This window comes from Rhineura floridana, chromosome 2, assembly GCF_030035675.1.
Source record: "Rhineura floridana isolate rRhiFlo1 chromosome 2, rRhiFlo1.hap2, whole genome shotgun sequence".
NCBI lineage: Eukaryota > Metazoa > Chordata > Lepidosauria > Squamata > Rhineuridae > Rhineura > Rhineura floridana.
In genome coordinates, this window is record NC_084481.1 from 160,163,476 (window position 1) to 160,186,943 (window position 23,468).

The following is a 23,468-nucleotide window of genomic DNA, read 5'->3' on the forward strand; positions in this document are numbered from 1 at the left end:
TACAGGATTTCAGAAGGAAGTTATTGGACATGTACTGATTGGACAGGAAGTTAAACTTTTGCAGATACAGCCAGTATTGCCATCCTGATACCATCATGGGTGTGAATCATCATGAACGCGCAGCAAAAAGGACATGTAGAGGGGCGCTAACTTCCACCTAAGTGTGCAGAAGTTGCTGCCTTAATCCCTGCTCCACCTCCTTTAAACAAAAGGACAAAGCATCTTGCATTGAAAAAAAGTTACCAGAGGCTTTTTTTAAAAAAAAGGGTCTCTTTCTACCTTTAAGGAAATCATTTCCCCGCCAGAACAAGGGCGGCGCTGTGCAAACAGTACTCTTGTCACCGTCACCCTCTCCTAATTCCGGAAGTTCTTGCAAAGTAATGGCGAAGGCTCCCAGGCTGTAGTAACTGGGATAGTTTCGGATTCGGGAAGCCGTTTTCTTCTCCTGCTGCTCGGCATCATGATGGATCGCGGCGCCGGTTCCTCGGAGCACTTGGAGCGACTGCACGAAATCTTCCGCGGCTTGCATGGGGAGCTACGAAGCGTCCCGGAGAGGCTGCGCGGCAGTTCGGCGGTTGGTATGTGATGGGTCTGGACCGAACCGTCGAGGTGGGGAACGAAGCAGACCAGGTCCTGCTGTTACCTCGCGGAAGAGAGGGAGAGAGCCTCCCTCCACAACAGTGTTTGGTGCTGAAACCTTCAACTTACCTCCCTACCGACAGCCTGATCTTGTACTCCGCCATCCTGTTGGGCGTTGGTTGCTCCAGTGGAATTGCCATCTATTGTTTTTATAGTTACTGTTACTATTACTATTACAGTTGTGCTGACCCTACTTCTCTGTCTCTGAACAGCATTCTGATAAGGCCGCAGAAGCCCAGCCTCGCAAGACGTTAAAAGTGACGGGAAAAGCTTACTTGCTAAATGCTGGGTGTCAGACTGGTATCAAAGGCTCAGGGGGAGGGTTTGTAAAAACAGGCGACATCGCCTAAGCTTCAAAGTGATTTTGAAGTGGTTGGAAATCAGATGGAAGGGGAAGAATCCAAAGTGCTTGAAGTTCAAGGTAGAGTTTAATCCTGCTTTAGAAAGACCCCTGCTGCTCAGCAGACCTTCCTGGAGCTCATGGTTTGTGATCCCAGAAGGTTGTTGCCTACCGCTCGGATCTTAGACATTTCATTTATGAATAAATCACAAGTGAGTTCAGTGGGACTCACTCTCTTGTTAATGTGCATAGGCACAATGTGACTTAAGGGCCTCAGACAGGGACGTGGCTGCGGAAACTTAGATGTGAGAGTGGGGCAATCTGCACGTACTCAGAAGCACTTCATTTGTACACGTTTTAAGGCTAATCTGGCATTTTAAAGAAAGTTCCACGATTGAGGCCTAGTAGGTCCTGCTTCTTTCTCCTTTTTTTTCTGAGACACCTAAAGAAATGAAAACAAAATGAAATGTTCTTATACTTGATTTGTGTACACATCTACACATTTCAAAACATCGTTGAGGCACTTCTTGCTTCACTGTAACCACCTTGCAAGTGTAATGGTTTCTTCATCCTCTTTATTTTAGAAAATGTTCCAAATTGCTAAGTCCTTATCTTGAACTCGCAATTGGTTTAAAACAAAGCTTGTTTGTAGCATTCTTCACTATCCTTATTGTGAATAAATGACAGAGTAGTTTAATATTGTCTATTAAGTGATATTGAACCAATGTATACAGAGAACTCCGTTAGACCAGAAAAGTTTTGTAAAACTCAAAAAATTTAAAGGCAGGTCTAACAAAAGGTATATTCTAATTTATTGCCTGAAACTGATATTTTAGCCTCACGACAACCCTCTGTGATTGGTAAATCTGACAGGGTGATGTATTCAAGCCCATCCAAGTGAATGTTGTAACTGAGCAGAGATCTGAACCTGTTTCTCCTGTGTTCAAGTCCAATGAGTTTTAGCCATTCCATCATTCTGATTCATTTATTTCTCTTTGTTCCAAAATAACAGAGATCTTGCTGCTCATAGGGGAAAAATATACCGTGTATACAGCGGGATTTTCTTGAAGTACATCTCACAGCTGAATTTTCATGTCTGATAACCTTTCATCCACCATAAACATATCCTGGCTGTATGGAAGGATGCTCATGAAAAACACATTCTGCTAGTTGAGCAATTGTCCTTGACTCACTATCTGCTTTCAGAGGTGAATATTCTCTTACCTAGAAAGCTCTCTACCTTATCTGCTTGTGCTACAGATCTGTTGTTGCAACATGCTTATATTCCCACTAGAAGGTACAGCATTATTATGCAACAGTGTCCAATATGAATGACTTCTTAACCTCTATAACCCCTAAATATCTTGTTTTGAGATATTTGGATGTATGAGCTTCATTGAAGGAAGCCACAGACCTGAACTTACAAGATCCGAACAGGGTGGTTCATGACAGATGCTCTTGGAGGTCACTGACTCATAGGGTCGTCATAAGTCGTAGTCGACTTGGAGGCACATAACAACAGAGCTTCATTGAAAAAGAAAAAGATAGAAAACTTTATGACTCTGTTACTGTTTCAGTGGAGTTCAAATGGACAGTTTATTCAGGATGTTTACCTATTTATTTATTTATTTATTTATTTATTATTTGATTTATATCCCGCCCTTCCTCCCGGCAGGAGCCCAGAGCAGCACATTAACTGATCATGTAAACAAATTTCACTAAAACAAATAATATGATAATTACAGGCTATAACAGCAAGATGTACATACTCCTATATGAATTCACACGATTCCCTTTGGCGCTGCTGATTGTTGCTTTAGTTTTTTCTTTGTTTAAAATTTGCCTTTCAGATGTTTTCTGTTATGTCTTCCAGAGGAGAAGAAGAAGTTGATTCGAGAATTTGATGAAAAACAAAAAGAAGCACATGAAACGGTAATGATAGGAATTGTAACTAGAGGACCAGGGCTTTCAGCATCCTGGAAGATACAAAATCTCTTTTCTTAAACTTGTTCTAACCATAGTATTCAGGGCCTAATCCCTTGCTTAGCATTTGAAAAACATTTTCTCTGCTTTCCCCTGCTGCCCAACTGCTGTATTTATTAACCGGTCCTGTCATACCAAAACAGTGTTTGGAACAGCAGGTGTAATGACTGCCAGTCTCCTCTGCCTCTAGCCTCTGCTTAGGTGCACACCACAGGTTTGCACTGGCCCAATATAAATTTTGAGGTTTTATCTTCAAAAAGCTGGCTTCCATGCAGAATCACAAGCTTTTGAAGCTCCTCTTGGTTTGCAAACACATTTGCTGGACTGCAGAGTAAGATGCTGATCAATAAAAGTCTAAAATCTTTGGATTCATGAAGTTAGTTTCACGGTTCTTTGGATCCTGGTCTTTGTTTTTGTTTTAAAAAATTAGGATAATTCTATGTTAGCAGGGAACCAGTCAGCAGGAATTTCCATCAGTTAGCAATGAAGGTTTTGTTGTCACTAAAACGAATCTGTGCTTGCACTGTACTGCTTTATTATTATTATTATTATTATTATTATTAAATTTTATTTATACCCCGCCTTTCGGCCAAAGGCCCTCAAGGCGGCTTACAAAAGAAAAATAAACACAGGTATAAAATACAATAAAAACAATATAATTTACAAAAATTAAATCAAATAACAAATAACATTATCATAATATTGTTAATTAAAAGCAGGGAGAGCCCAGGGTTCCAATCTGAAGAAGTTATTAGTTAAATCGAAAGTACTGGGGAGCTCAGCTCCCTCGATGGCCTTGGGACCATCATCTTCTCTCCAGCTAACTGACACTGCAGGGCTGCTTTCTTGTGGGGCGCTTCGTGCTGTGGAGGCTGGAGACTTGAACGCTTGCAGGGGCGCCTTCTGCTGTGGCTGGGCCTTACCGGGCTGGTGGTGTTGGTGGTGGTTGTAATAGTAGCGGTGGTGGTGGTGCAGCGGCGGTGACGATGAGTGCTGCTGCGGGCTGGGCTGCTCCTCCATTGAAAACCCATGGGGCCTCTGGATGGCGGCAGCAATGACAGCGGCGGCGGCGGCCCGCAATCCTCTTGCCTCCCCCTCAGAGTTGCCCTGTTGCTGGCTCGCTGCACTGTCCGGGGGGGGGGAAAGGAGGCAGCTCTCTGGCTTCCTGGGCGTGCCTTCTTCCTCCTCCTCATGCTGCTGTAGGTCTCCCTCTCCAGCAGCTGCAGTCGAGAGACTCAGCCCAGGCTCATCCTCACAGCGCCATGATGTTTACAAGTGCTTTCTCGTCAACGTTGTGCATTCTGTTCACCCGTCCGTCTGCCTGCCTGCCTTTCTGTTCTCCCTCAGACTTTTCCCCTTATGCTGAAGGTGGGCACTCATCCGAATATCCTTCATACAAAAAAGTTCTACCCACACAGAAAACTGAATGTCAGAAAGAAAGGTTCTATTTTGCCTTCTCCCTATGTTAGCTTTTTATGTTCAAAGATTTAAAAAAAAAATATGGAGGTGTGTTCAGTCAAGCCGCTTTTGCATTCTAGAATAGTACACTTCAGACACACATTTACCATTTCACTGAGTTCTAGGCCAAATGAGTTTGGGTAGACAGTTTGGAGAACAGCTAGATGGAGATAATTGGAAAGAACAAAGAAGACGGCTATCATAATCTTCTCGTACCCCATTTAGAGAGATAAGGACACGTTTCCAAATCATCTAAGCATAGTAATGCAGTGCTACAAGAAGATCCATTAGGTATTACTTTTGAAATTGTACCATACAGCAATTTTCAGTCTTTTCAGATTCTACTGTTAAGTTTTTTGTGTACCGTTCCTTTTCTGATAATTTCTTGTGTATGTTTAAAATGAAAATGCAGAAAGTATTTTCTTTGTTTTTGTTTTTAGTGTTATTGAGCAAATATTTTTCAGTGGACAGAATGTTTTTCTTCTATTTACTTTTAGTTCTGTTTTTCATCTTCAAAGTTTTCCTACTTTTTAGTAAGGAAAAATACAGTAGATTGCTGAGTAGATTGTATGTTATATCTTATTCATAGAAAATGGTCAGATTATATATTCTCCTGATAAGAAGTCTGGGTGGGGATAATTTTTTACTGAATGTCATTTAGAGTAGTGATATATCACTTAGAGTCCTGGCTTATTAGCTATTCTCAGACTTTAGTGACATACATCTGTAACAAGGATTTTGATGTGTGCTTGTTTTTTAAACTTATTAAAGCTGCAGGAAATGGAAGAAGAACTGAAATATGCTCCAGTGTCCTTCCACAATCAAATGATGGCCAAAATTCGGACTTACAGAAGAGACCTTGCCATGTTCCAGAGGAAAATGAAAAGCACCGATTTAGGAGTGGTTGCCGGAGGACGTGGAGATCCAAAATTTGGAATGTTCTCCTCAGAAAATGAGCAGAGAGTGAGTACTAGGTATAAATTAACTATATCTGTTTTATTTTATTGGTGACAAAGGTCTTTCAGTTCTTGCTAATTGGAACCCTTCTCCAGAGGCGGTGAACATCTGATATGGTGGGATTATGCTGCCCTCTCGTGGCTGGAGACAGGAATGCAGACTGATCTTTGTTGGGGTTCGCCTCCCCCCAGACCGTTTCCTGTCTTGATACGGAGCAGACATGTTTTCCCACTACCCGGTTATACGTACCTGAGTAAGGCTTGTTTAAATTTCTTCATCGTGTGTGTGTGGGTGGGGGGTCTTTATCCCTCTTAGTGTATGTGAGTGAGTCTGGCTTCTTTAAAAAAACTTAACAAAAAACTTTGCAATACAAACTGTGTTTCTTCACGGGGAGAGCATCAGCACTTCTCTCCTGGTAATAGCCATCAGATTCCTGAGGGGAGTCCTCTGTTTCCACTTTGATTCATTTTCTTTCCCCTCTGTCTGATTCTGCTGCCACCTCACTCTTCCTTTCCCCCACACCCTGCTGCCGTGGGCGTAAACAGACACTGTGATGGGCAAACATACAAAAAGAGCTACCGCGCTGCAATGTCAGGTGATGTTAGACCCAGCAAGTCCTGCTTGAGCATTGCTTGCTGAGTCGGCCGACGGAGGAGTAGAGGACAAAATGGTGGTTGCAAAGGCAGTGGGACTGAAGGCAACCGCCTCCACTACACCAATCATGAGCACTGCAGAGATACAGTTTCAGCAGTGTCAGAGTTAGCAGCCCAGGTGCTGGAGTTGAGGAAGGTGCGATATATGGGGGAGGCATTATCTGGTCGCCCTGGCCCTGCCTTCTTAGGCAGCAGGCGCATAGCAGAGCTCCTTTGGCGGATGAAGGATCCCTTTGACATCAGCAGTGGCAAATACCGAGCCAGATTGGGGGCGCTCTGTGCTCCTAGGGAGAGGATTTTGTGGGGTTTCACCCATCGCCCACTCACTTGGACAGCATGCATGTCAGTAGGGGCTGTTTGGCCCCAGGGATGGAAGCTATATGCTGCAATTGCACGCAAGCAGAGCGACGCAAACTCACCAGGTTGCCCAGCCTGTACAGCTGTCTGAAGGAGTACTCCAGCTAATAAGGGAAGCCCTGTTGGGGATATAGCCCAGCAAATTTAGAGTTGTAATGGCTGCACAAATCAGGCAAAGTGACATCCAGTGGTCACAAAAATACACTGCAGACACAAACCCTGCAAAATGTGAAGTCACGTCCGGGAAGGGTGACTTAGCCTGTGCCTGCTTTTGAGACGGGCTCCTGCCTCAAAAGAAGCTTATTCAGATATATCAGTCAGATTTTTTTTTTTTTGACTGATTAAACTTCTCCCGGGTAGGGAGAAACGAAGAGATTAACCTCAAAGCCTATTTTTGTTGGGACGACCAGATCTCATTAATTTATGGGACGAGGTCCAGCCGACGAAGGTGGGACGGATTTTCAACAACAAGCTCTATCTGATAAAGCGAACGTTCATCTTATCTTCTAAGAGAGAACGCACTAACAGGCAAGCACCCTTCTTTCTATATTTTTCTTTTACTTGACTTAAATTGTTGCTGTTTAAAAGAGATTTGCCAGATTGATCGGTTTTTGACATCTCACTGGGGAGCCATAACTTCTCTCTGCTACTCACTAATTAATAGCTTATCTCTGTTTTTGTTGCAAAAAGCTGTCCTGGATTTGCATTCTAAAGATATACACAGAAGAGGGATTTCTATTCCAGATTTTTATTTTGAAGAATATTATATTGTCTGAGACTACTCTCTTTTTGGTCTATTTTATTTTGACGAATCTGTTTCCTGACGACCGCCATTAATTGTTTCGATCCTGGGAACTGCATTTTGTTTACTTAAGCATGGAGAGATAAGGCTGTCTGCTCTGTTTATACTGTGATGTCACCAAGTTTGGAGTATTAACCCAATTGTTGCTGAAATAAGAAGTGGTTTTCCTATATTTTTCTTTTAAAATGGCAATTAAGAAAGTGGCTGAGAATCTGGAAATAACTATGTTTCAGAAAATAATGGATGAGATTGAGATAACGAAACAAAACCTGCGACAGGGTTGTAAGGAGCTGAAAATTGAATTGAGTAAAATGACGCAGGAGATTAAAGATATAGGGGTCCCTGTGAGAGAGGTGACCCTGGAAGGGGTCCCTGTGAGAGAGGAGACCCCGGAGATTGGAACAAACGTGGAACAGGAAAAAGATTTGGAGTCTATGGACTTTAGAAATAAAATCTATTGTTTGGAGACACAGGAGATTAAAGACATAGGGGTCCTTGTGAGAGAGGAGACCCTGGAGACTGGAACAGGGGTCCCTGTGAGAGAGGAGACCCTGGAGACTGGAACAGGGGTCCCTGTGAGAGAGGAGATCCCGGAGATTGGAACAAACGTGGAACAGGAACAAGATTTGGAGTCTATGGACTTTAGAAATAAAATCTATTGTTTGGAACTCAATGTTATCTCTGAAGAAATTAATGAAGATTCTAGAGATAAAGTTATCAATGGCATGGATAATCTTCTGGACTGGAATGATGTGATGGAGCCCAATATAGAGAAAATCTATGGAATTAACTGCAGCCATGTGACAATGGAAAAACTTTCAAGAGATGACCCAGTGTATTTTGAAAAAAAGAACAGAGATATGATTTTACAGCAGTATTTCAGCAACCTATTCAGAATGGATGGCAAGAAAATATTTGGGATAGAGGTAATTCCCATCAGACTCTTACTATATGACTATGGCTTTGACAGCAAGATTATTATGGAATACTGATAATGGAAGATTGGATACTGAAATTACTGGACTTAACAAGACTACTGAAGATGGAAGATGGAAAATGGAACTAATAGGGATAATAGAACAATGGCTACTGAAATTACTGAACCTAACAGATTCTGATGTGATGGATTAATTGAAATGTTTATTTTGACTATGGTTATGACAATAAGATTATCATAATTAGTAATGAGATGGATTAATCGATATGCTTATCTGGAAAAAAAAATTGATAGATATATTTCTTAAAGAATTGAAACCTCTCTTTGACTTTTTGTGGAAAGAATAAAGTAATGTTTATGAGATTTGATGATTAAGTAAGATAACTACTGGAGGAAAGTGATTTTATAATATGACTTAAGAGACAGGATTGTTATATATTATAGACTTATAACTGATTTGATCTTTGACAAATGGGAAGTCAATATTTTACTCTTTATTTTTTATTTTTGTTTTTTTTTTCTTTTTTTTTTTTGTTTAACTATTTTTGATTTTGTTTTTTGTCTTTGAATGTTTTATGATTTCGTCTTGTATGTATTATGAAAATCTGAATAAAAATTATTGAAAAAAAAAAAAACAAAATGTGAAGTCACGGTCTTAACAACAGGCAACTGAATGAAACAGCACAGCAGTCAACTGTGCCATCATCACTGCCAAATGCCCCTTGATTAGGGCAAAGCCGTATCAGGTATCCAACTCCTCCTCAGAGGGTGAAGGTGCAGCTTCACCAGACCCTTATTCTGTTGCTAGGGATACACTACATATGGACAGGTTATTTTCACAAGTTGAGCTAGAAGCACCATTGTCGTTAAACCCCAAGAGTCCACAGTTGGAGGAGGGGGAGGGTAGTGATGGTTTGGAGATAGAAAAGAAGGTTTCGCATAGGCTATTCAAGGAGGAGCACTTTATTCCACTGCTTTGCAAAGCTCTGGCAACCTTGGATCTCAATGACAAGCAATCAGAACCTGATCCAGTGGTGTCAAAGAGTGCAGAGGTTCTCAAGGAGCTTAGCCAGGACATTAGGACTCCTGATTTTTACCATACAGTTGAATCAGTGGGCACATCACCATACCAGGCCTCTGCAGTGGTTGCTTCTTCCTTACCAGAAGTCCATAGCCTTGTAAAGGCATTCGATTGTGCAAGTTCCACCAGTTGTGTGTCTTGCACTGCAATAGTGATGTTAGGAGAAGAATTTATCAAAGGGACTTCCCATAGTGGAACCACAGAAAACAGTGGCCACTACAGATAAAAGTCTGACAGGCTGGGGGGCCCATTGTCAGGGCAGATATGTGTCACTTTGTTCTATTGTTCTCCATCAGACATATACTTCTGCGCAACATATCCATGGCATTCTTTGGATGTCAGGAGAGCTCTGAAGGCCTGCATTTTTAGAACAAAGTCCATAAGATTGACGGAGTCGCTGTTTGTATCCTTTAATCCAACAACGATGGGCTGCAAAGTGTCCAGCTCAATGTTGGCTAGATGGCTAAAAGCATATATTGCATTAGCATGAGTCCATGAGTTTTCCAGTTCCACACAATATTGTGGCACATTCCACTAGAGCTGCTGTGACCACAGCGGCGTTCTCCTTGAATGCTCCTCTTCAATAGGTTTCCAGGGCTGCAATGTGGGCTGCTCCTATGTCCTTTGTATGCCACTACAGAATTGATAAGTATGCCTCAGTAGAGGCTGTGTTTCGAAGACAAGTTCTCCAACATGTTATTTAAGTCTGTAATTATTCCACCCGGGGAGGCTTAAGCTCTATTACATCCCACCATGACAGGTGTTCACCACCTCTGGAGAAGAGACCGTTCTCCTCACCTGAAAGGTGTTTCTCAGAGGTGTCGAACACATGACATGGGCCTGCCACAGATCAAGTTTTATTCAAGTTTTATTTCAAATTGACAATGGTTTAACCCAAAGTTAAAGACTTCAGTTCTGTTATTTCCTTGTGTGCCTGCCCACAAGCTATGCTCCTTCCCCTCATCATGAAACGGTCTGAGGAGGAGTGAGCCCCAAGGGACAAAGATCAGTTTGCCCTCCTGTCTCTGGCCATGAGAGGGTGATGTAATCCTACCATGTCATGTGGTCAACACCTTTGAGAAAAACCTTTCAGATGAGGACAACGGTCCCTTTCAAACAAACCTTTTACATACATGTTGGGATTGTATTGATGGTAACAATGCAAGTATGTGGAAAAATATAAATCTTCAAAAAGATTTATAATGTCAGTACTACAATGACATAGGTAAAGCAGAGCTAACAATTTATTTTAATCTTTTGATTTAAATGTTTTTATATTGGCAGATGTCAGTTAAAAGGGTTTTTTAAAGAGTCCTGAAATGAAGCCACTAGTTGTTGTTAGATGGAAAGCGTATCTTGAATATTTTCTTATCGTCAGCAAATTTGGGATCAGAGAGTATATACAATATTCACTTTCAAGTAGCAATTCTGAACCAAAATGGCTTCTAAAATCTATGTATGCCTACCAATACCGTGCAAGGTGGAAATTTAAGGCATGTGGATTTCACCTGATACTATCTGTGGTTCTTACTACAAGAAGAAAACATTAAGCTATTCAAGACTCTGGAGTGTTTGGTTGTTGTCAGCCCCACTGATTTGATAGTATTTATTTATTAAATTTATATTCCGCCCTTTCTCCCAAAAGGAGATCAAGGCAGCAAACAATAAGTGATAAAACAGTAAAAACTTTAAAACATCTTAAAAGCAACTCCAATACAGATGCAGATTGGAAAAGATTACTACTTAAAAGGCTTCTTGGAAGAGGAAGTTAAAATTTTGAGTTTTTATCCTGCTGTAGTTGCACATAAAAATGTGCCAGAATATAATTTTTTATTTATAACTTGCCCATCAATACTGATACCAGGGCAGGGTAAAACATAAAGAAAAACAACCAATTTATACATAAACAGTAGGAAAACACATAGTGGTTAGAATACTTGACTAGGATCTGCAGGACTAACATTCAAATCCCCACTTAGCCATGAAGCTCATTGGGTGACCTTGGGCCAGTCAGAGACTCTCAGCCTAACCTACCTCATAGGGTTGTTGTGAGGATCAAAATGGGGAGGAAAACCACGTAGCCACCTTGAGCTCTTGGAGGAAAGATGGGATATAAATGTAGTAATTAAATTAAAATAAATCAAATTCCACAAAATAAATACAATTAAGCATAGATGTGTGTGTTATGTGCCTTCACGTCGATTACGACTTATAGCAACCCTATGAATTAGCGACCTCCAATAGCATCTGTTGTAAACCACCCTGTTCAGATCTTGTAAGTTCAGGTCTGTGGCTTCCTTTATGGAATCAATCCATCTCTTGTTTGGTCTTCCCCTTTTTCTGTTCCTTTCTGTTTTTCCCAGCATTATTGTCTTTTCTAGTGAATCATTTCTCATTAAACATAGATAGAGGCAGCTAAAAACAGCAGCGCAGATTCCATGATTGCCCATATAAAAATACTAAAAATGCCTAAGCAAATAAAGTTTAACTTTCCACTGAAACAGTATCAGTGCTTATCATATGGCACAATCTTTGGGGCATCTAAAATACATATTTGATTTATGCTTATAAAGTTCCTGATCCACCACACTGTTTAATTTCAGTTTTTTTAAAAGAAGATCACATTTGCGTTGTTGCATGCTTCTCTGGTATAACTAAGAATGCAGTTTGTGTTGTCCTTCATTGTCCAATTCTAGCAGAGTGCATCAATCTTTGGTATGCATAATAAAATATTCACAGATATTGGTGGTTAAATAAAAATGGTATACTGATTAATTTTAATTCTTAATGTATTGCACATCAACCTCGCCATAAGCACCTCTTGCTGATGTAGGAGGCCTGTGATAGTGTCTTCACTGAAGTTATGCCATGTGTTATTTTAGACTTGTCTGATACCCAGGACAGATTTAGCATTTAAAACTAAAGGAAGATTGATCTTTCTTTCTTTCTTTCTTTCTTTCTTTCTTTCTTTCTTTCTTTCTTTCTTTCTTTCTTTCTTTCTTTCTTTCTTTAATCTCTCTCAGGAAAGGATAATGCTTCATTTGACAACGTATCTTTTTATTCCAGAGACAAGACTGAGGATCAGGGGTTCTCAAAGCTTGTCCTACCTAGGAAAAAGTTCCTCAAGTACTCTATTCTCCTTAAGGATATGGTGTCTTTCTTATTGGTTAGGACTAGTTTATGTATGAAACGATTGTATATCCCATCAGCTGTTTATATAATCTTGTGACTGAATAATATTACAGGTGGACCATAGGAGTGGGTTTTATATTGAATTTTCCAGTGACATATAGCAGTATCTAACAAATAACTTCCCACACGCACACAGAGAATGGACATGAGGACAAGCAGCATTAAAAATAACCCTAACCCAAAGTTGTTCTTGGGAGTGTTGAAAGGAAGAGGGGCAAGGGACTTACTTAAAAAAAATTTGCTCTCCTTCTATCTCCTCCTTGTTCCAAAAAACAATTTGCGGGTGGAGACCCCCACAGTTCCCACATCCCTTCTACCAACAACCATGTCAAGCCCTCCCATGACTCCTAGGTGAATCCTTTCTCTTACCAAACATATGCTCAGGGGTACTTTCTGCTGTAAGCAATAATATTATTATTTATTGGATTTCTTATCCACCCTTCACCATGAGGTCCCAGCGCAGGTTAGAACAATATAAAAATACAATATGAAAATCAGGTAAAACAATATATTCTCTGATGTCAGAGAGAAGTGTAAAACTACCCACAATAAGAGATGGATTGCCAAGAGAGTGTAGGATCATTTCCCTACCACATGCTGACCAAGCAGCCGCTGGAGCCTGTTGGAAGGGTGGCTACATCTCTACTACCTTGGCACCTGGTGTGAGTCTGACTCAGCAGCACTTCTCAGCTGCCTGTTCCTACCCTGCCTGCATCCTGCTGGTGGGCCTCCAAGCACTCTTAGCTCATGATAAGATATGATATTAGGTTCACCCTCTGGAGCTGCCTCAGCAGCAGCACATAAACAGTGTATGGAGGCTGTCTTGGCTCCTTCATAGAAACTTTGTCAGCTGAGGAGACAGGAATAGTTTTGTTTGGAAGCTTGGACGGTCTCTAGTTATGGGAAATTTCTTCACAATATTTGGGACACAGTTTTAACGACTTTTCTGGTTTTGCCTTTGTCATTAGTTTGCAGCATCCAAGACTGCACTTTTATGGGTTCAGATCCCCTAATCAGGCAATACAGGGACCGAAAGCTATAGCATGTGATCTCCTTGAATTGATGTTAAAGAAATTCTACAGACTAGCATCTTTGAATTCCACTGTCAGTATGGGTAGATAGGCCAGAGCTACATGGGGTAATGACCAAACCGAGTTTTTTCCTGCAGGGCTTTTCTGGGTTACTAGTCTGGCAGTACTATTGAAACCTGAACCTGTTTAGGTGAAGAGACTGGGAGAGATGTTCAGGAATGGAAGGGTTGTACTTTGCTTCCTTCTACTTTAGGTGATGAAACTACCACAGTACTAGAATTGTTTGTGTAATTGTGCGTAAAGTTAGTAACACTGTATTATAATTGTTGGTGAGTTTCCTGCATTTTCATCATAGAAATGTCTTCTATAAAGGGCTGAAATTGGACATTCTTTTTTTTTTGCATGAGCCATTGTCTGACAAAACATGGGGTTTTTAAATCTGGAAAACATATCTTTGTTCACTTTTCTTTTAGCATCTGACACCCAGTGGCATGGTACATTTATGCCTTTGGCAACATTAAAGGCTTACACAAGCTCATACATGGATATCTGACAGTTTTATTATAGTGTATAATGGCCAAACATCCCTTTGAAGCAGAGACGGTCAGTCACCAGTTTAGGTAGTTACTCAACTCTGTAATCTCATAGAGACCTTATCTGCCTTTTTAAAATGGGTGTTAACTGTCTCTCTTAAGACTCAAATGCAGTCTCAGAGGGTGTTGCTGCTCCAAGGAACAGAAAGCTTGAACCGAGCCACTCAGAGCATAGAGCGTTCGCACCAGATTGCTGCAGAGACGGATCAAATTGGCACAGATATAATTGAAGTGCTTGGAGAGCAGCGGGAGCAGCTGGACCGCACAAAGGGCAGAGTGAGTGCAAAGTGTGCTGTTGTCATACAAGTTTTGGTGTTTCTGTGTTGGGTATACTGAGACTCTTCCATACATTCAGAAAAAACACCTGCCAATTTGAAAAGCAGGGCTAGGGATTCCCCCCCCCCAAAAAAAAATGCATCTTGGGGAAATCTGAATTATGAGTGTATAACTTTACCCCTACCCTAAAGTAAGATGGCTCTCAAACCTTTATCCTAAGTTGTCCTCTTTCGATCGTTACTTTTTGAAGTCTACTTATGCAACTGCTTTCCCCTCCCCACTTTTTTGAACTACAACTCCCACGAGCCCAATCCCAGGGGCTGATGGGAGTTGTAGTTTAAAAAAGTAACTTTTCCAAGCTCTGGATTCACGTGGTGGTGATGAAATGCCTTGTGCTACCATCTTACTACAGTAAATTTGTTATTACTAGTTAATATACATTTGCCATTTATGAAGGAGTCGGAGTCGAAGGTCTGGCTTACCGACTCCACAGCCCTGGTGCGTATACTGAGATTGTGCAGGAACCCAGAAAAAGTGCAGAATATGTAGTATTGGGGGGAAAATCAGATTCCTTAGAATCTCTGGTTACATTTTTTTTCTAAAAGAGGAGATTTTAGCCCTTATAGTTGTGAATATATGCTTGAAATTGCGTGGCTGATGCCTGCTGAAATCTGAGAAGCCTGAGCATCTGCTGAATAAGTTCAGGTGGTTGCTGGTGAGGCTTTGGTGCCTTCAGAGCTCATTGCCCTCCCCATGAAAGGAAAACCAGATTATACAAAATAAAAACTATGCAAATTTGCTCAATTTTTGTATCTTTCACATATTGTAGAATTCACAATTTGTAAGATACTGCTTTAAGTTGTCTGCACCTATTTGCATGTGCTTAAGCCTCATTGGTGATGCTCCATTTGAATTGCCTGGGTGCAGAATTTTCATACCCTTAGTACGGAGTGCTCATAGCCCTTGTTTACTTGAGACATACTAGTTTGTATGAACCCAGGCACTGTACAGATAATAAAACCAAGGATTAATTATACCCTTGTATCAAAAGTCGTTTCATGTCACAATATGTAAGATGTTGCTTATGTCACACACAATGTCTATACCTTAAGAATAAGAATATAGACAGCTGCATTCCTATTTGCAGGTGCTTAAACGTTATTAGTGATGTTCTGTGTTGTTAATTTGTGATGCTGTCACTCGGGTGCTAGTATCAATCAACACAAACTAAAGTTGCAACCTAATACTATTTTTTTTCTTTTTAGCTGGTGAACACAAGTGAAAACTTAAGCAAAAGTCGAAAGATACTGCGCTCCATGTCAAGAAGGTTAGTAAGATGACACTTAAATAATTAAATTATTTTGAGATACTGCGCTCCATGTCAAGAAGGTTAGTAAGATGACACTTAAATAATTAAATTATTTTGAGGCTTGAATTTATTTTAGATATATATTAAGCACTAGCAGTCTGGTTCCACTGTGGTTCAGGTGAATCCCATACCTTCTGTACAGATTTGGTCTGTCCCAAAATGTTCCCCAGTGCCTAATTTTGTCCAGTGCTACCTTTTCATCCTTGCATAGATCCTGAGTGTTGATCAAATAGCATTTTCTGAAAGCTGTGTGGAGCAAGTAGCATTTCCAAAAATGCTACGTTGGAACGAAAGCACCAATTAAGCTATTATCTGCAGAAATTATTTCTACCTTGTGTGTTGTTGTTGTTATGTGCCTTCAAGTTGATTCCGACTTATGGCGACCCTATGAATCAGCTACCTCCAATACCATCTGTTATGAACCACCCTGTTCAGATCTTGTGAGAGCCATTGTAGTGTAGTGGTTAAGGTGCTGGACTACAACCTGAGAGACCAGGGTTCGAATCCCCACATAGCCATGAAACGTACTGGGTGAGCTTGGGCTAGTCACTGCCTCTCAGCCACATGAAAACCTTATTCATAGGGTCGCCATAAGTCGGAATCAACTTGAAGGCAGTACATTTACATTTTCAGATCTTGTAAGTTCAGGTCTATGGCTTCCTTTATGAAATCAATCCATCTCTTGTTTGGTCTTCCTCTTTTTCTACTCCCTTCTGTTTTTCCCAGCATTATTATCTTTTCTAGTGAATCATGTCTTCTCATGATGTGTCCAAAGTGTGATAACCTCGGTTTCATCATTTAGATTCTAGTGATAGTTCTGGTTTAATTTGTTCTAACACCCAGTTATTTGTCTTTTTCGCAATCCATGGTATCTACAAAGCTCTCCTCCAATATCTCTCATAGGTGCCCTCCCCAGTCCTAGCCTTCTTCTGATTTCTTGACTATTGTCTTCGTTTTGGTTAATGACTGCTCCAGGGTATTGATAATCCTTGACAAGTTCGTCATTGTCAACTTTAAAGTTACATGAATCTTCTGTTGTCATTACTTTAGTCTTTTTGACGTTCAGCTGTAGTCCTGCTTTTGTGCTTTCCTCTTTAACTTTCGTCAGCATTCGTTTCAAATCATTACTGGTTTCTGCTGGTAGTATGGTATCATCTGCATATCTTAAATTATTGATATTTCTCCCTCCAATTTTCACACTTCCTTCATCTTGGTCCAATCCCACTTTCCGTATGAGATGTTCTGCATATAGATTAAACAAATAGGGTGATAAAATACACCCATTTCACACCCTTTCTGATTGGGAACCAATCGGTTTCTCCATTTTCTGTCCTTACAGTAGCCTCTTGTCCACAGTATAGGTTGCGCATCAGGACAATCAGATGCTGTGGCACCCCTATTTCTTTTAAAGCATTCCATAGTTTTTCATGATCTACACAATCAAACGCTTTGCTGTAATCTATAAAGCACAGGGTGATTTTCTCCTGAAATTCCTTGCTCCGTTCCAGTATTCAACGTATGCTTGCGGTATGATCTCTGGTGCCTCTTCCCTTTCTAAATCTAGCTTGACATCTGGCATTTCTTGCTCCATATATGTATGGTAAGAGCCTTTATTGTAGAATCTTGAGCATTACTTTACTTGCATGGGAAATTAAGACAATAGTTCGATCATTACTGCATTCCCTGGGATCCCCTTTCTTTGGAATTGGGATATATATGGAACGCTTCCAGTCTGTGGGCCATTGTTTAGTTTTCCATATTTGTTGACAATTTTTTGTCAAAATTTGGACAGATTCAGACTCAGTAACGTGTAGCAACTCTACTGGTATGCCATCTGTTCCTGTTGATTTGTTTCTTCCAAGTATTTTAAGAGCAGCTTTCACCTCACATTCTAAAATTTCTGGTTCTTCATCATACAGTTCCTCCATGAATGAATCTGTCATCCTTGCATCTCTTTTACAGAGTTCTTCAGTGTATTGCTTCCATCTTCCTTTTATTTCATCTTGGTCAGTCAGGCTCTTGTTCTAACTTTTTTGTTCTCCTCTTCTATTTCTGTTTCTATTTTGTTCTTTTCTATTTCTATACAATAACTATTGTAATAGTTCTCTTTGTCCCTACGTATTAATCTCTGTATTATTGCATTTAGGGTTCTGACTGTATTTCTATCTCCTTTTTCTTTTGCTTTCCTTCTTTCTTTAACCATTTTAAGAATTTTATCAGTCATTCATTGAGATCTTTTTTAACAAGAGCTATTCTTTTTGCATTCTTCCCTGACAATGTCTCTTACTTCATTCCATAGTTCTTCTGGTTCTCTATCAACTAAGTTTAAAGCCTCAACTCTGTTCCTTATTTGATCTTTATATTCTTCTGGGATGTTATTTAAATTGTATTTTGACATTATGATTGCTTGTTCTTCTTCTTTAGCTTTACTCTGATTTGCAATATGACCAGTTCATGATCTGTACCACAGTCTGCTCCTGGTCTTGTTTTCACAGAAAGTATGGAACTTCTCCATCTTCTGCTACCAATTATATAATCAATTTTATTCCTATATTGACCATTTGGTGTAGTCCACATGTACGGTCATCTTTGTGGTTGCTCAGAAAATGTGTTTGCAAGAAACAAATGATTGGCTTCACAGAATTCAGTAAGTCTTTCTCCTGCTTCATTTCTGTCTTCTCAGCTCAATTTCCCAAGAATTTCTAGTTCTTTTCTGTTCCCTAATTTTGCATTCCAGTCCCCCATGATTATTAGAACATCTTGTTTTGGTGTGTGATCAATTTCTTCCTGTACTTCTGCATAAAATCTCTCCAGTTCCTCTTCTTCTGTGTTTGCCGTTGGAGGGTAGAGTTGGATGATGGTATGTTAATAGGTTTCCCATTTAATCTCGTTGATATCACTTGCTCAGACCTTGCGTTGTAGCTTCTAATTGCTTTTGCTACATCACTTCTCACTATTAAGCAACCCTGTTTTTTCTCAATTTCTCATTTCCTGCATAAAATATTTTGCCTAATTGAAAATGTCCCATTCCCGTCCAATTTAATTCACTCACGCCAAGTATTGTAATGCTTATACGTTTATTGCTTGACAATTTCTAACTTTCCCTGGTTCATGCTTCTCACATTCCATGTTCCCATTGTGTGCACCGTACAACTCCAGACTCTCCTTTCACATCTGTGCGCAACAGCCTCTGGGCTTCCTTTCGGCTTTGACCCAGCTGTGTCATTAGTCACAGCGCTAATCATATTTGTCCTTTGTTCTTCCCCAGTAGCTCGGTGAGTGCCATCTGACCTGGGGGTCTTATCTTCCAGCACTATTTCGTGTTGTATTTTGGATACTCTGTTCATAGGGTTTTCATTCTAAGAGGTTTACCATTGCCTTCCTCTGAGTTTAGATGCATCTTAGTTTGGTGTCTCAGCTTTGACCATTCCACCTTGAGTGCCCCTGCTAGTCTAGCCTCTTGCTCTAGACCCCTGATGTCATTGCTGTCCGCTTCTTTGATACTCTCAAACCCTCTCACCATGTTAAGGTATGTATCCTAGAGGACCTTGTGTATAGATGTTATGAAGAGATTGGTTACTTATGCTGCAAACTTTAATTCCACTTAACTGGGAGTAAGCCCCATTTAATTCAAGTGGACTTATGTTTGAGTAGACATGGTTAGGATAATGGTGTTAGCTGAATAACTAATATTGGGTTGTATCCTGGGTTACCTATCCACAAATGGAAGGGCTCCTTCTATTCACAGAAGGGACTGCAATCCGGCAGAGTTTCCCACTGGAGGAAAGGGAGATGATGATTTCCCCTTTTGCTTCTGCTATCTCCCATACTGCTCTGGATTGTCCCCCAATCCTCTGGAGCAGTTTTTCAGCAGAGTGGAGGAACTATCAGAAATCACAACCCTTTTCACCAGAAGCATCCAGTGAGCAAAACTATACTTGTGAGAACTCTGGATCCAAACCTTTATATTTCTTTAGAATAAATGTTTAGTGACAAATGTAACATACTGAAATATAGGACCTAAAAAAAGGTAAAGGTGTCCCTGCACTTATAGTGCGAGTCGTTTCCGACTCTCAGGGTGACGTCTTGCGACGTTTACTAGGCAGACCGTATATATGGGGTGGGATTGCCAGTTCCTTCCCCGGCCTTTCTTTACCCATAGGACCTAAAGGGAGAACTATTAAAAATGAATTTTGTCAAACTGATTTTGGTAATAGTTATGGGTAACGCTTTGAGCAATTTTTCTTCTTGGTATATTTTCTTTTAAAATATATATATATGCAGTACATATGACACGGACACGAGATAGGGCCTTTTCAGTGGCCGCCCCTAGGCTGTGGAACTCCCTTCCGAGTGAGGTGCGATTAGCTCCCTCCTTGCTGTCTTTCCGGCGACAAGTAAAGACTGTTTTATTTCAATGGGCATTTGGGATAGAGAACGACCAGGATTAAATGTTGTAGGTTTGATTTTATTATTTTAAATTGTCCGCTGTTTTTAACCTATGTTTTATGGTTTTAATTTTTTTCATAGTTTAATTCTTTTTAATTGTGTACTTCTGTATGTTTTAATTGGTGTTGTTTTTAGTTGTAAGCCGCTCTGAGTCCTATTGGAAAAAGGGCGGGGTAGAAATAACGTTTATTATTATTATTATATGCTTAATATGTTTTTTAATAATGTTTTTAACCCCTTTTTAAAGTTTTTTTTAAATGTTCTTAGCGCTGTTTTGTTTTAATGTATTTTAAGATCTGTTTGCTGCCCTGGGGTCCTGCTGGGAGGAAGGGCGGGATACAAATTAAATAATAAATAAATAAGGCTGTTATGTTAGCTTGCAAGCCAATAATTGACACAGGGCTTTTTGTTCATGATGTGTAAACATGGTTAGATTGTACTGGTTTAGCTGAGACACCAAACAGTTTGCAAAGCTTAACTGTGGTTTCTTTTGATGTCTGAAGTGACAAATTGTGGTTTGAAGCTGCTCTGGCATTGCATCCAAATCAACAAAACTAAAATGTTGATAAATCTATCATACTGTAAACTTTGTATTGTACTGTACTGACTATATTTATTATTGTATTTTATCGTGTTTTATTGTTCGCCGCCTAGAGTGGCCATCGGCCAGATAGGCGGCTTATAAATTAAAGTTTATTATTAAATTAAAGTTTAACAAAACATGGTTATACTATAGAGTGTTCCAGGCACGCCTTTCTCCATAGTCCTGCTCCAGTACATGCTAACCTGTGTTTCCCAGCTGCTGTGATAATCCTCAGTGTGAAAGCAAAACAAAGCAAGGGAACCAGTGCACTCAGTAAACACTTTTTAATTATTGAGCTGACTGTACAAAGGGGACCTATTCAAAGACAATATTCCAGCAGTTTATGATTATTCAGTTGTGTTCAGTTTCTTGCTACTATCTCCTATCTTTCAAACACAATTAACAGCCATAATTAGGTGTGAAGCACGCATCTCTCTCCTCTGTTATGCACGTTCTGGGTATTCTTCAAAATCTCTGACCCGTTACTTTGCTAACTACATAACTGAATATAGTTCGTTTGTGCTTGTGGGGAAAGAGGTGATTGTGGTGGTGGCAAAACATTGCCAAAAATCAAAGGATGTTTTATGCACGTTTCAGGGCAAATTTAATCAAGGAAAGAAAAAGTAGTGGGGGAGAGGGACACGTTTTGGCAGAATGCTGAAAGAGGAAAGAATGTATTGCACAGCAGCAGCCTAAAAGCCGCTGAGCGGCCACATCCTTGGATGCCTTAGGGTTGCCACCAGGTGATAAGGCAGCATGTGGCATCACTTTCCCCACAGCACAGCAAGGAAGAACAGGTTGGGATAGCATCTAGGAACTTTCAGTTGAGGGCAACCATGTTAGGAACATGGATTGGATTCTCAATTAGTTACCATGGACCATAGTTTGCTATGCTACCTGAAGTGAGCTTATATTTTGATACAAATATTTGTTTCTGTAGTTCTTTGTAAAAATCAAGCTCTTCCTAACTTGAAATTGTCACTTGGCTGGATTGTCACCAGCTTTTCAAGGTGTTGTGTTACCTTAAATTTTAACCTACATTTTCCTGAGTGTTTCCATGTTAAGTCAGATTGTAATGAATAAATTTCTATTGCTGTCCTAAGTTAGCTTTTTATAAGGAATTCCAGGAACTATTACAATTTTTGTAAACTGTTAAGTTTTCTCTTCCCTTTTTTCTTTTCTCAACATGGACTGCAATCCTATACACACTCACCTGGTAGTAAGCCCCATTAAACATAATGGGAGCTACTTCTGAGTAAATATGCAAAGGCTTGCACTTTCTAAATATGAAACTCAATGCTGCCATCTCGTCTTAGTGAAAACAGCTTGCATGGCAAACAGAAACACCCAAATAAACAAATCTCTCATCTTTCTTTCTAGGATCATGACAAACAAATTATTGCTCTCTGTTATCATCATTTTGGAATTAGCCATCCTGGGAGGCATTGTATACTACAAGTTCTTCAGGTGAACCTTTTTGAGGCATACACAGCTCTCGGTTTTCATGTCTTCCACCCACCTTTAGAACTATGCACAGACATTGCCAAGAAACAGCTCTTTGGCAAAGATTGAAAGAAACAGTTTATATTTAATACAATTGAAAGACACTACTGATGTGCTGTCTAACAGCATGTTCAACTGAGAATCGCTGCCAGTAGGAAGTGTGGCTGTAAAGAAAGCTAGAGGGCAGTGAAGGGATGGTAAGTTTTTGTATAATTGTCAAGTAATAAACATTCACCTAAGCTGACGTGTCGTCTAACTTGTAACACAGCTATTTGGTTACACAATGGAAAAGTAACTAGTCTCTCCAAAACTGGTGAACACTTCAGAGTGCAGTACAGTCAGTTTTTAGCCTATCCATTTGAGTAATCAGCAGAACTGTATATAATGCCCATTGTGAAGCATCTGCCAACACTTGTAGTTCCTACATCCGTACTTGCTCTTCACTGTCAGATTCATCTGGTGAACTGGGTTTTGGTAGATCATCAAAAACTATGTGTGCTCCTTCTCTTGTCTGCCCGAAGCATGAAGCAATCACATCTACTGCAAGATTAGCTGTTGCATTCACTTCTTCCTGGGAAGCTCCAAGTAGTGGATTTACTTCTACAAGGTCCATGGCTGAAAGCAGGCCTGAGAAATTAAAGATGATTGGTGAGTTACATGGAAGACATAGAACTTAAATGTTTTTTCAAAAGCATCACCTCAACCAAAGGACAGATGGTCTGCACAATCTGCAGCACCATGTGTGTCTTGTATGAATCCAAGCTTCCAGCCATGCATTATCTAGAAAAAACTATTGCAATTCTAGTATTGCAGTAATTACATCATTTGTACTGCCTTTTCGCTGAGTTCTCCAAAGCAACATCAATTATTAGCAGTTGCAGTCCTTTTTCTAGGTTATGTTGTTGACAGTAGTATACAATATTATCATAGAGCCAGTACAGATGAGTAGTTAAATGTTTAAAGTAATATTTTTATAGCAACATTTGAGTAAAGTTTGTTTGCTTTTTACTAACAAGGAAGTGCAATTTGAGAGTGGTCTGAAAGCTCTTGAGATAACTCTTCCTAGCCTTGTTACTGTCCAATACAATGTATTCTGATTAATTTCCCAGGGGTCGGGTAAGGAAGAGAACTGGAACTTCCACTGAGCTACACTCCTACATTCTGATGTAAACAATCTCTGAATACATTTGTAACAAGATGCCATGCCAGCATATCCTTGTATCATGTTATCTAAAACTTGAAAGTAAAATATACTTTGGTTCTTA

General features: G+C 40.1%; 2 protein-coding genes across 4 annotated transcripts in view; one reads left to right on the top strand and one right to left on the bottom strand.

The window, feature by feature from the left end:
- Positions 1 to 324: 324 nt before the first annotated feature.
- VTI1B (vesicle transport through interaction with t-SNAREs 1B) lies at positions 325 to 23,468 on the top strand. 2 transcript variants are annotated; one of them, XR_009760687.1, is made up of 7 exons: positions 325 to 578; positions 2,853 to 2,911; positions 5,192 to 5,383; positions 14,126 to 14,299; positions 15,565 to 15,626; positions 22,081 to 22,851; positions 23,313 to 23,468. XR_009760687.1 is itself a non-coding variant. In XM_061611077.1 (6 exons), exons 1-6 carry the CDS (start codon positions 461 to 463, stop codon positions 22,169 to 22,171), a joined length of 696 nt encoding a protein of 231 aa, XP_061467061.1. In that variant the 5' UTR covers positions 325 to 460; the 3' UTR covers positions 22,172 to 23,468. The 2 variants fall into 2 exon arrangements, 1 of the variants encoding a protein (XP_061467061.1); XM_061611077.1 differs by having other exon boundaries at positions 22,081 to 23,468.
- ARG2 (arginase 2) overlaps positions 20,970 to 23,468 on the bottom strand; it is a 38,092-nt gene continuing 35,593 nt past the window's right edge. For both annotated transcript variants that reach the window (XM_061611075.1, XM_061611076.1), the window contains one exon: positions 20,970 to 22,830. In XM_061611075.1, coding sequence (XP_061467059.1) covers positions 22,625 to 22,830 — 206 coding nt within the window. In that variant the 3' untranslated portion in view covers positions 20,970 to 22,624. The remainder of the gene's footprint in view (positions 22,831 to 23,468) is intronic.

What these genes read in the sequence shown, in the direction of transcription:
- VTI1B (XM_061611077.1), top strand. Translation starts at nt 461, where the DNA reads ATGATGGATCGCGGCGCCGGTTCCTCGGAGCACTTGGAGCGACTGCAC. An exon ending in AAAAAGAAGCACATGAAACG is followed by an intron (nt 2,912 to 5,191) that starts GTAATGATAGGA and finishes AACTTATTAAAG; the next exon opens with CTGCAGGAAATGGAAGAAGA. An exon ending in CCTCAGAAAATGAGCAGAGA is followed by an intron (nt 5,384 to 14,125) that starts GTGAGTACTAGG and finishes GTCTCTCTTAAG; the next exon opens with ACTCAAATGCAGTCTCAGAG.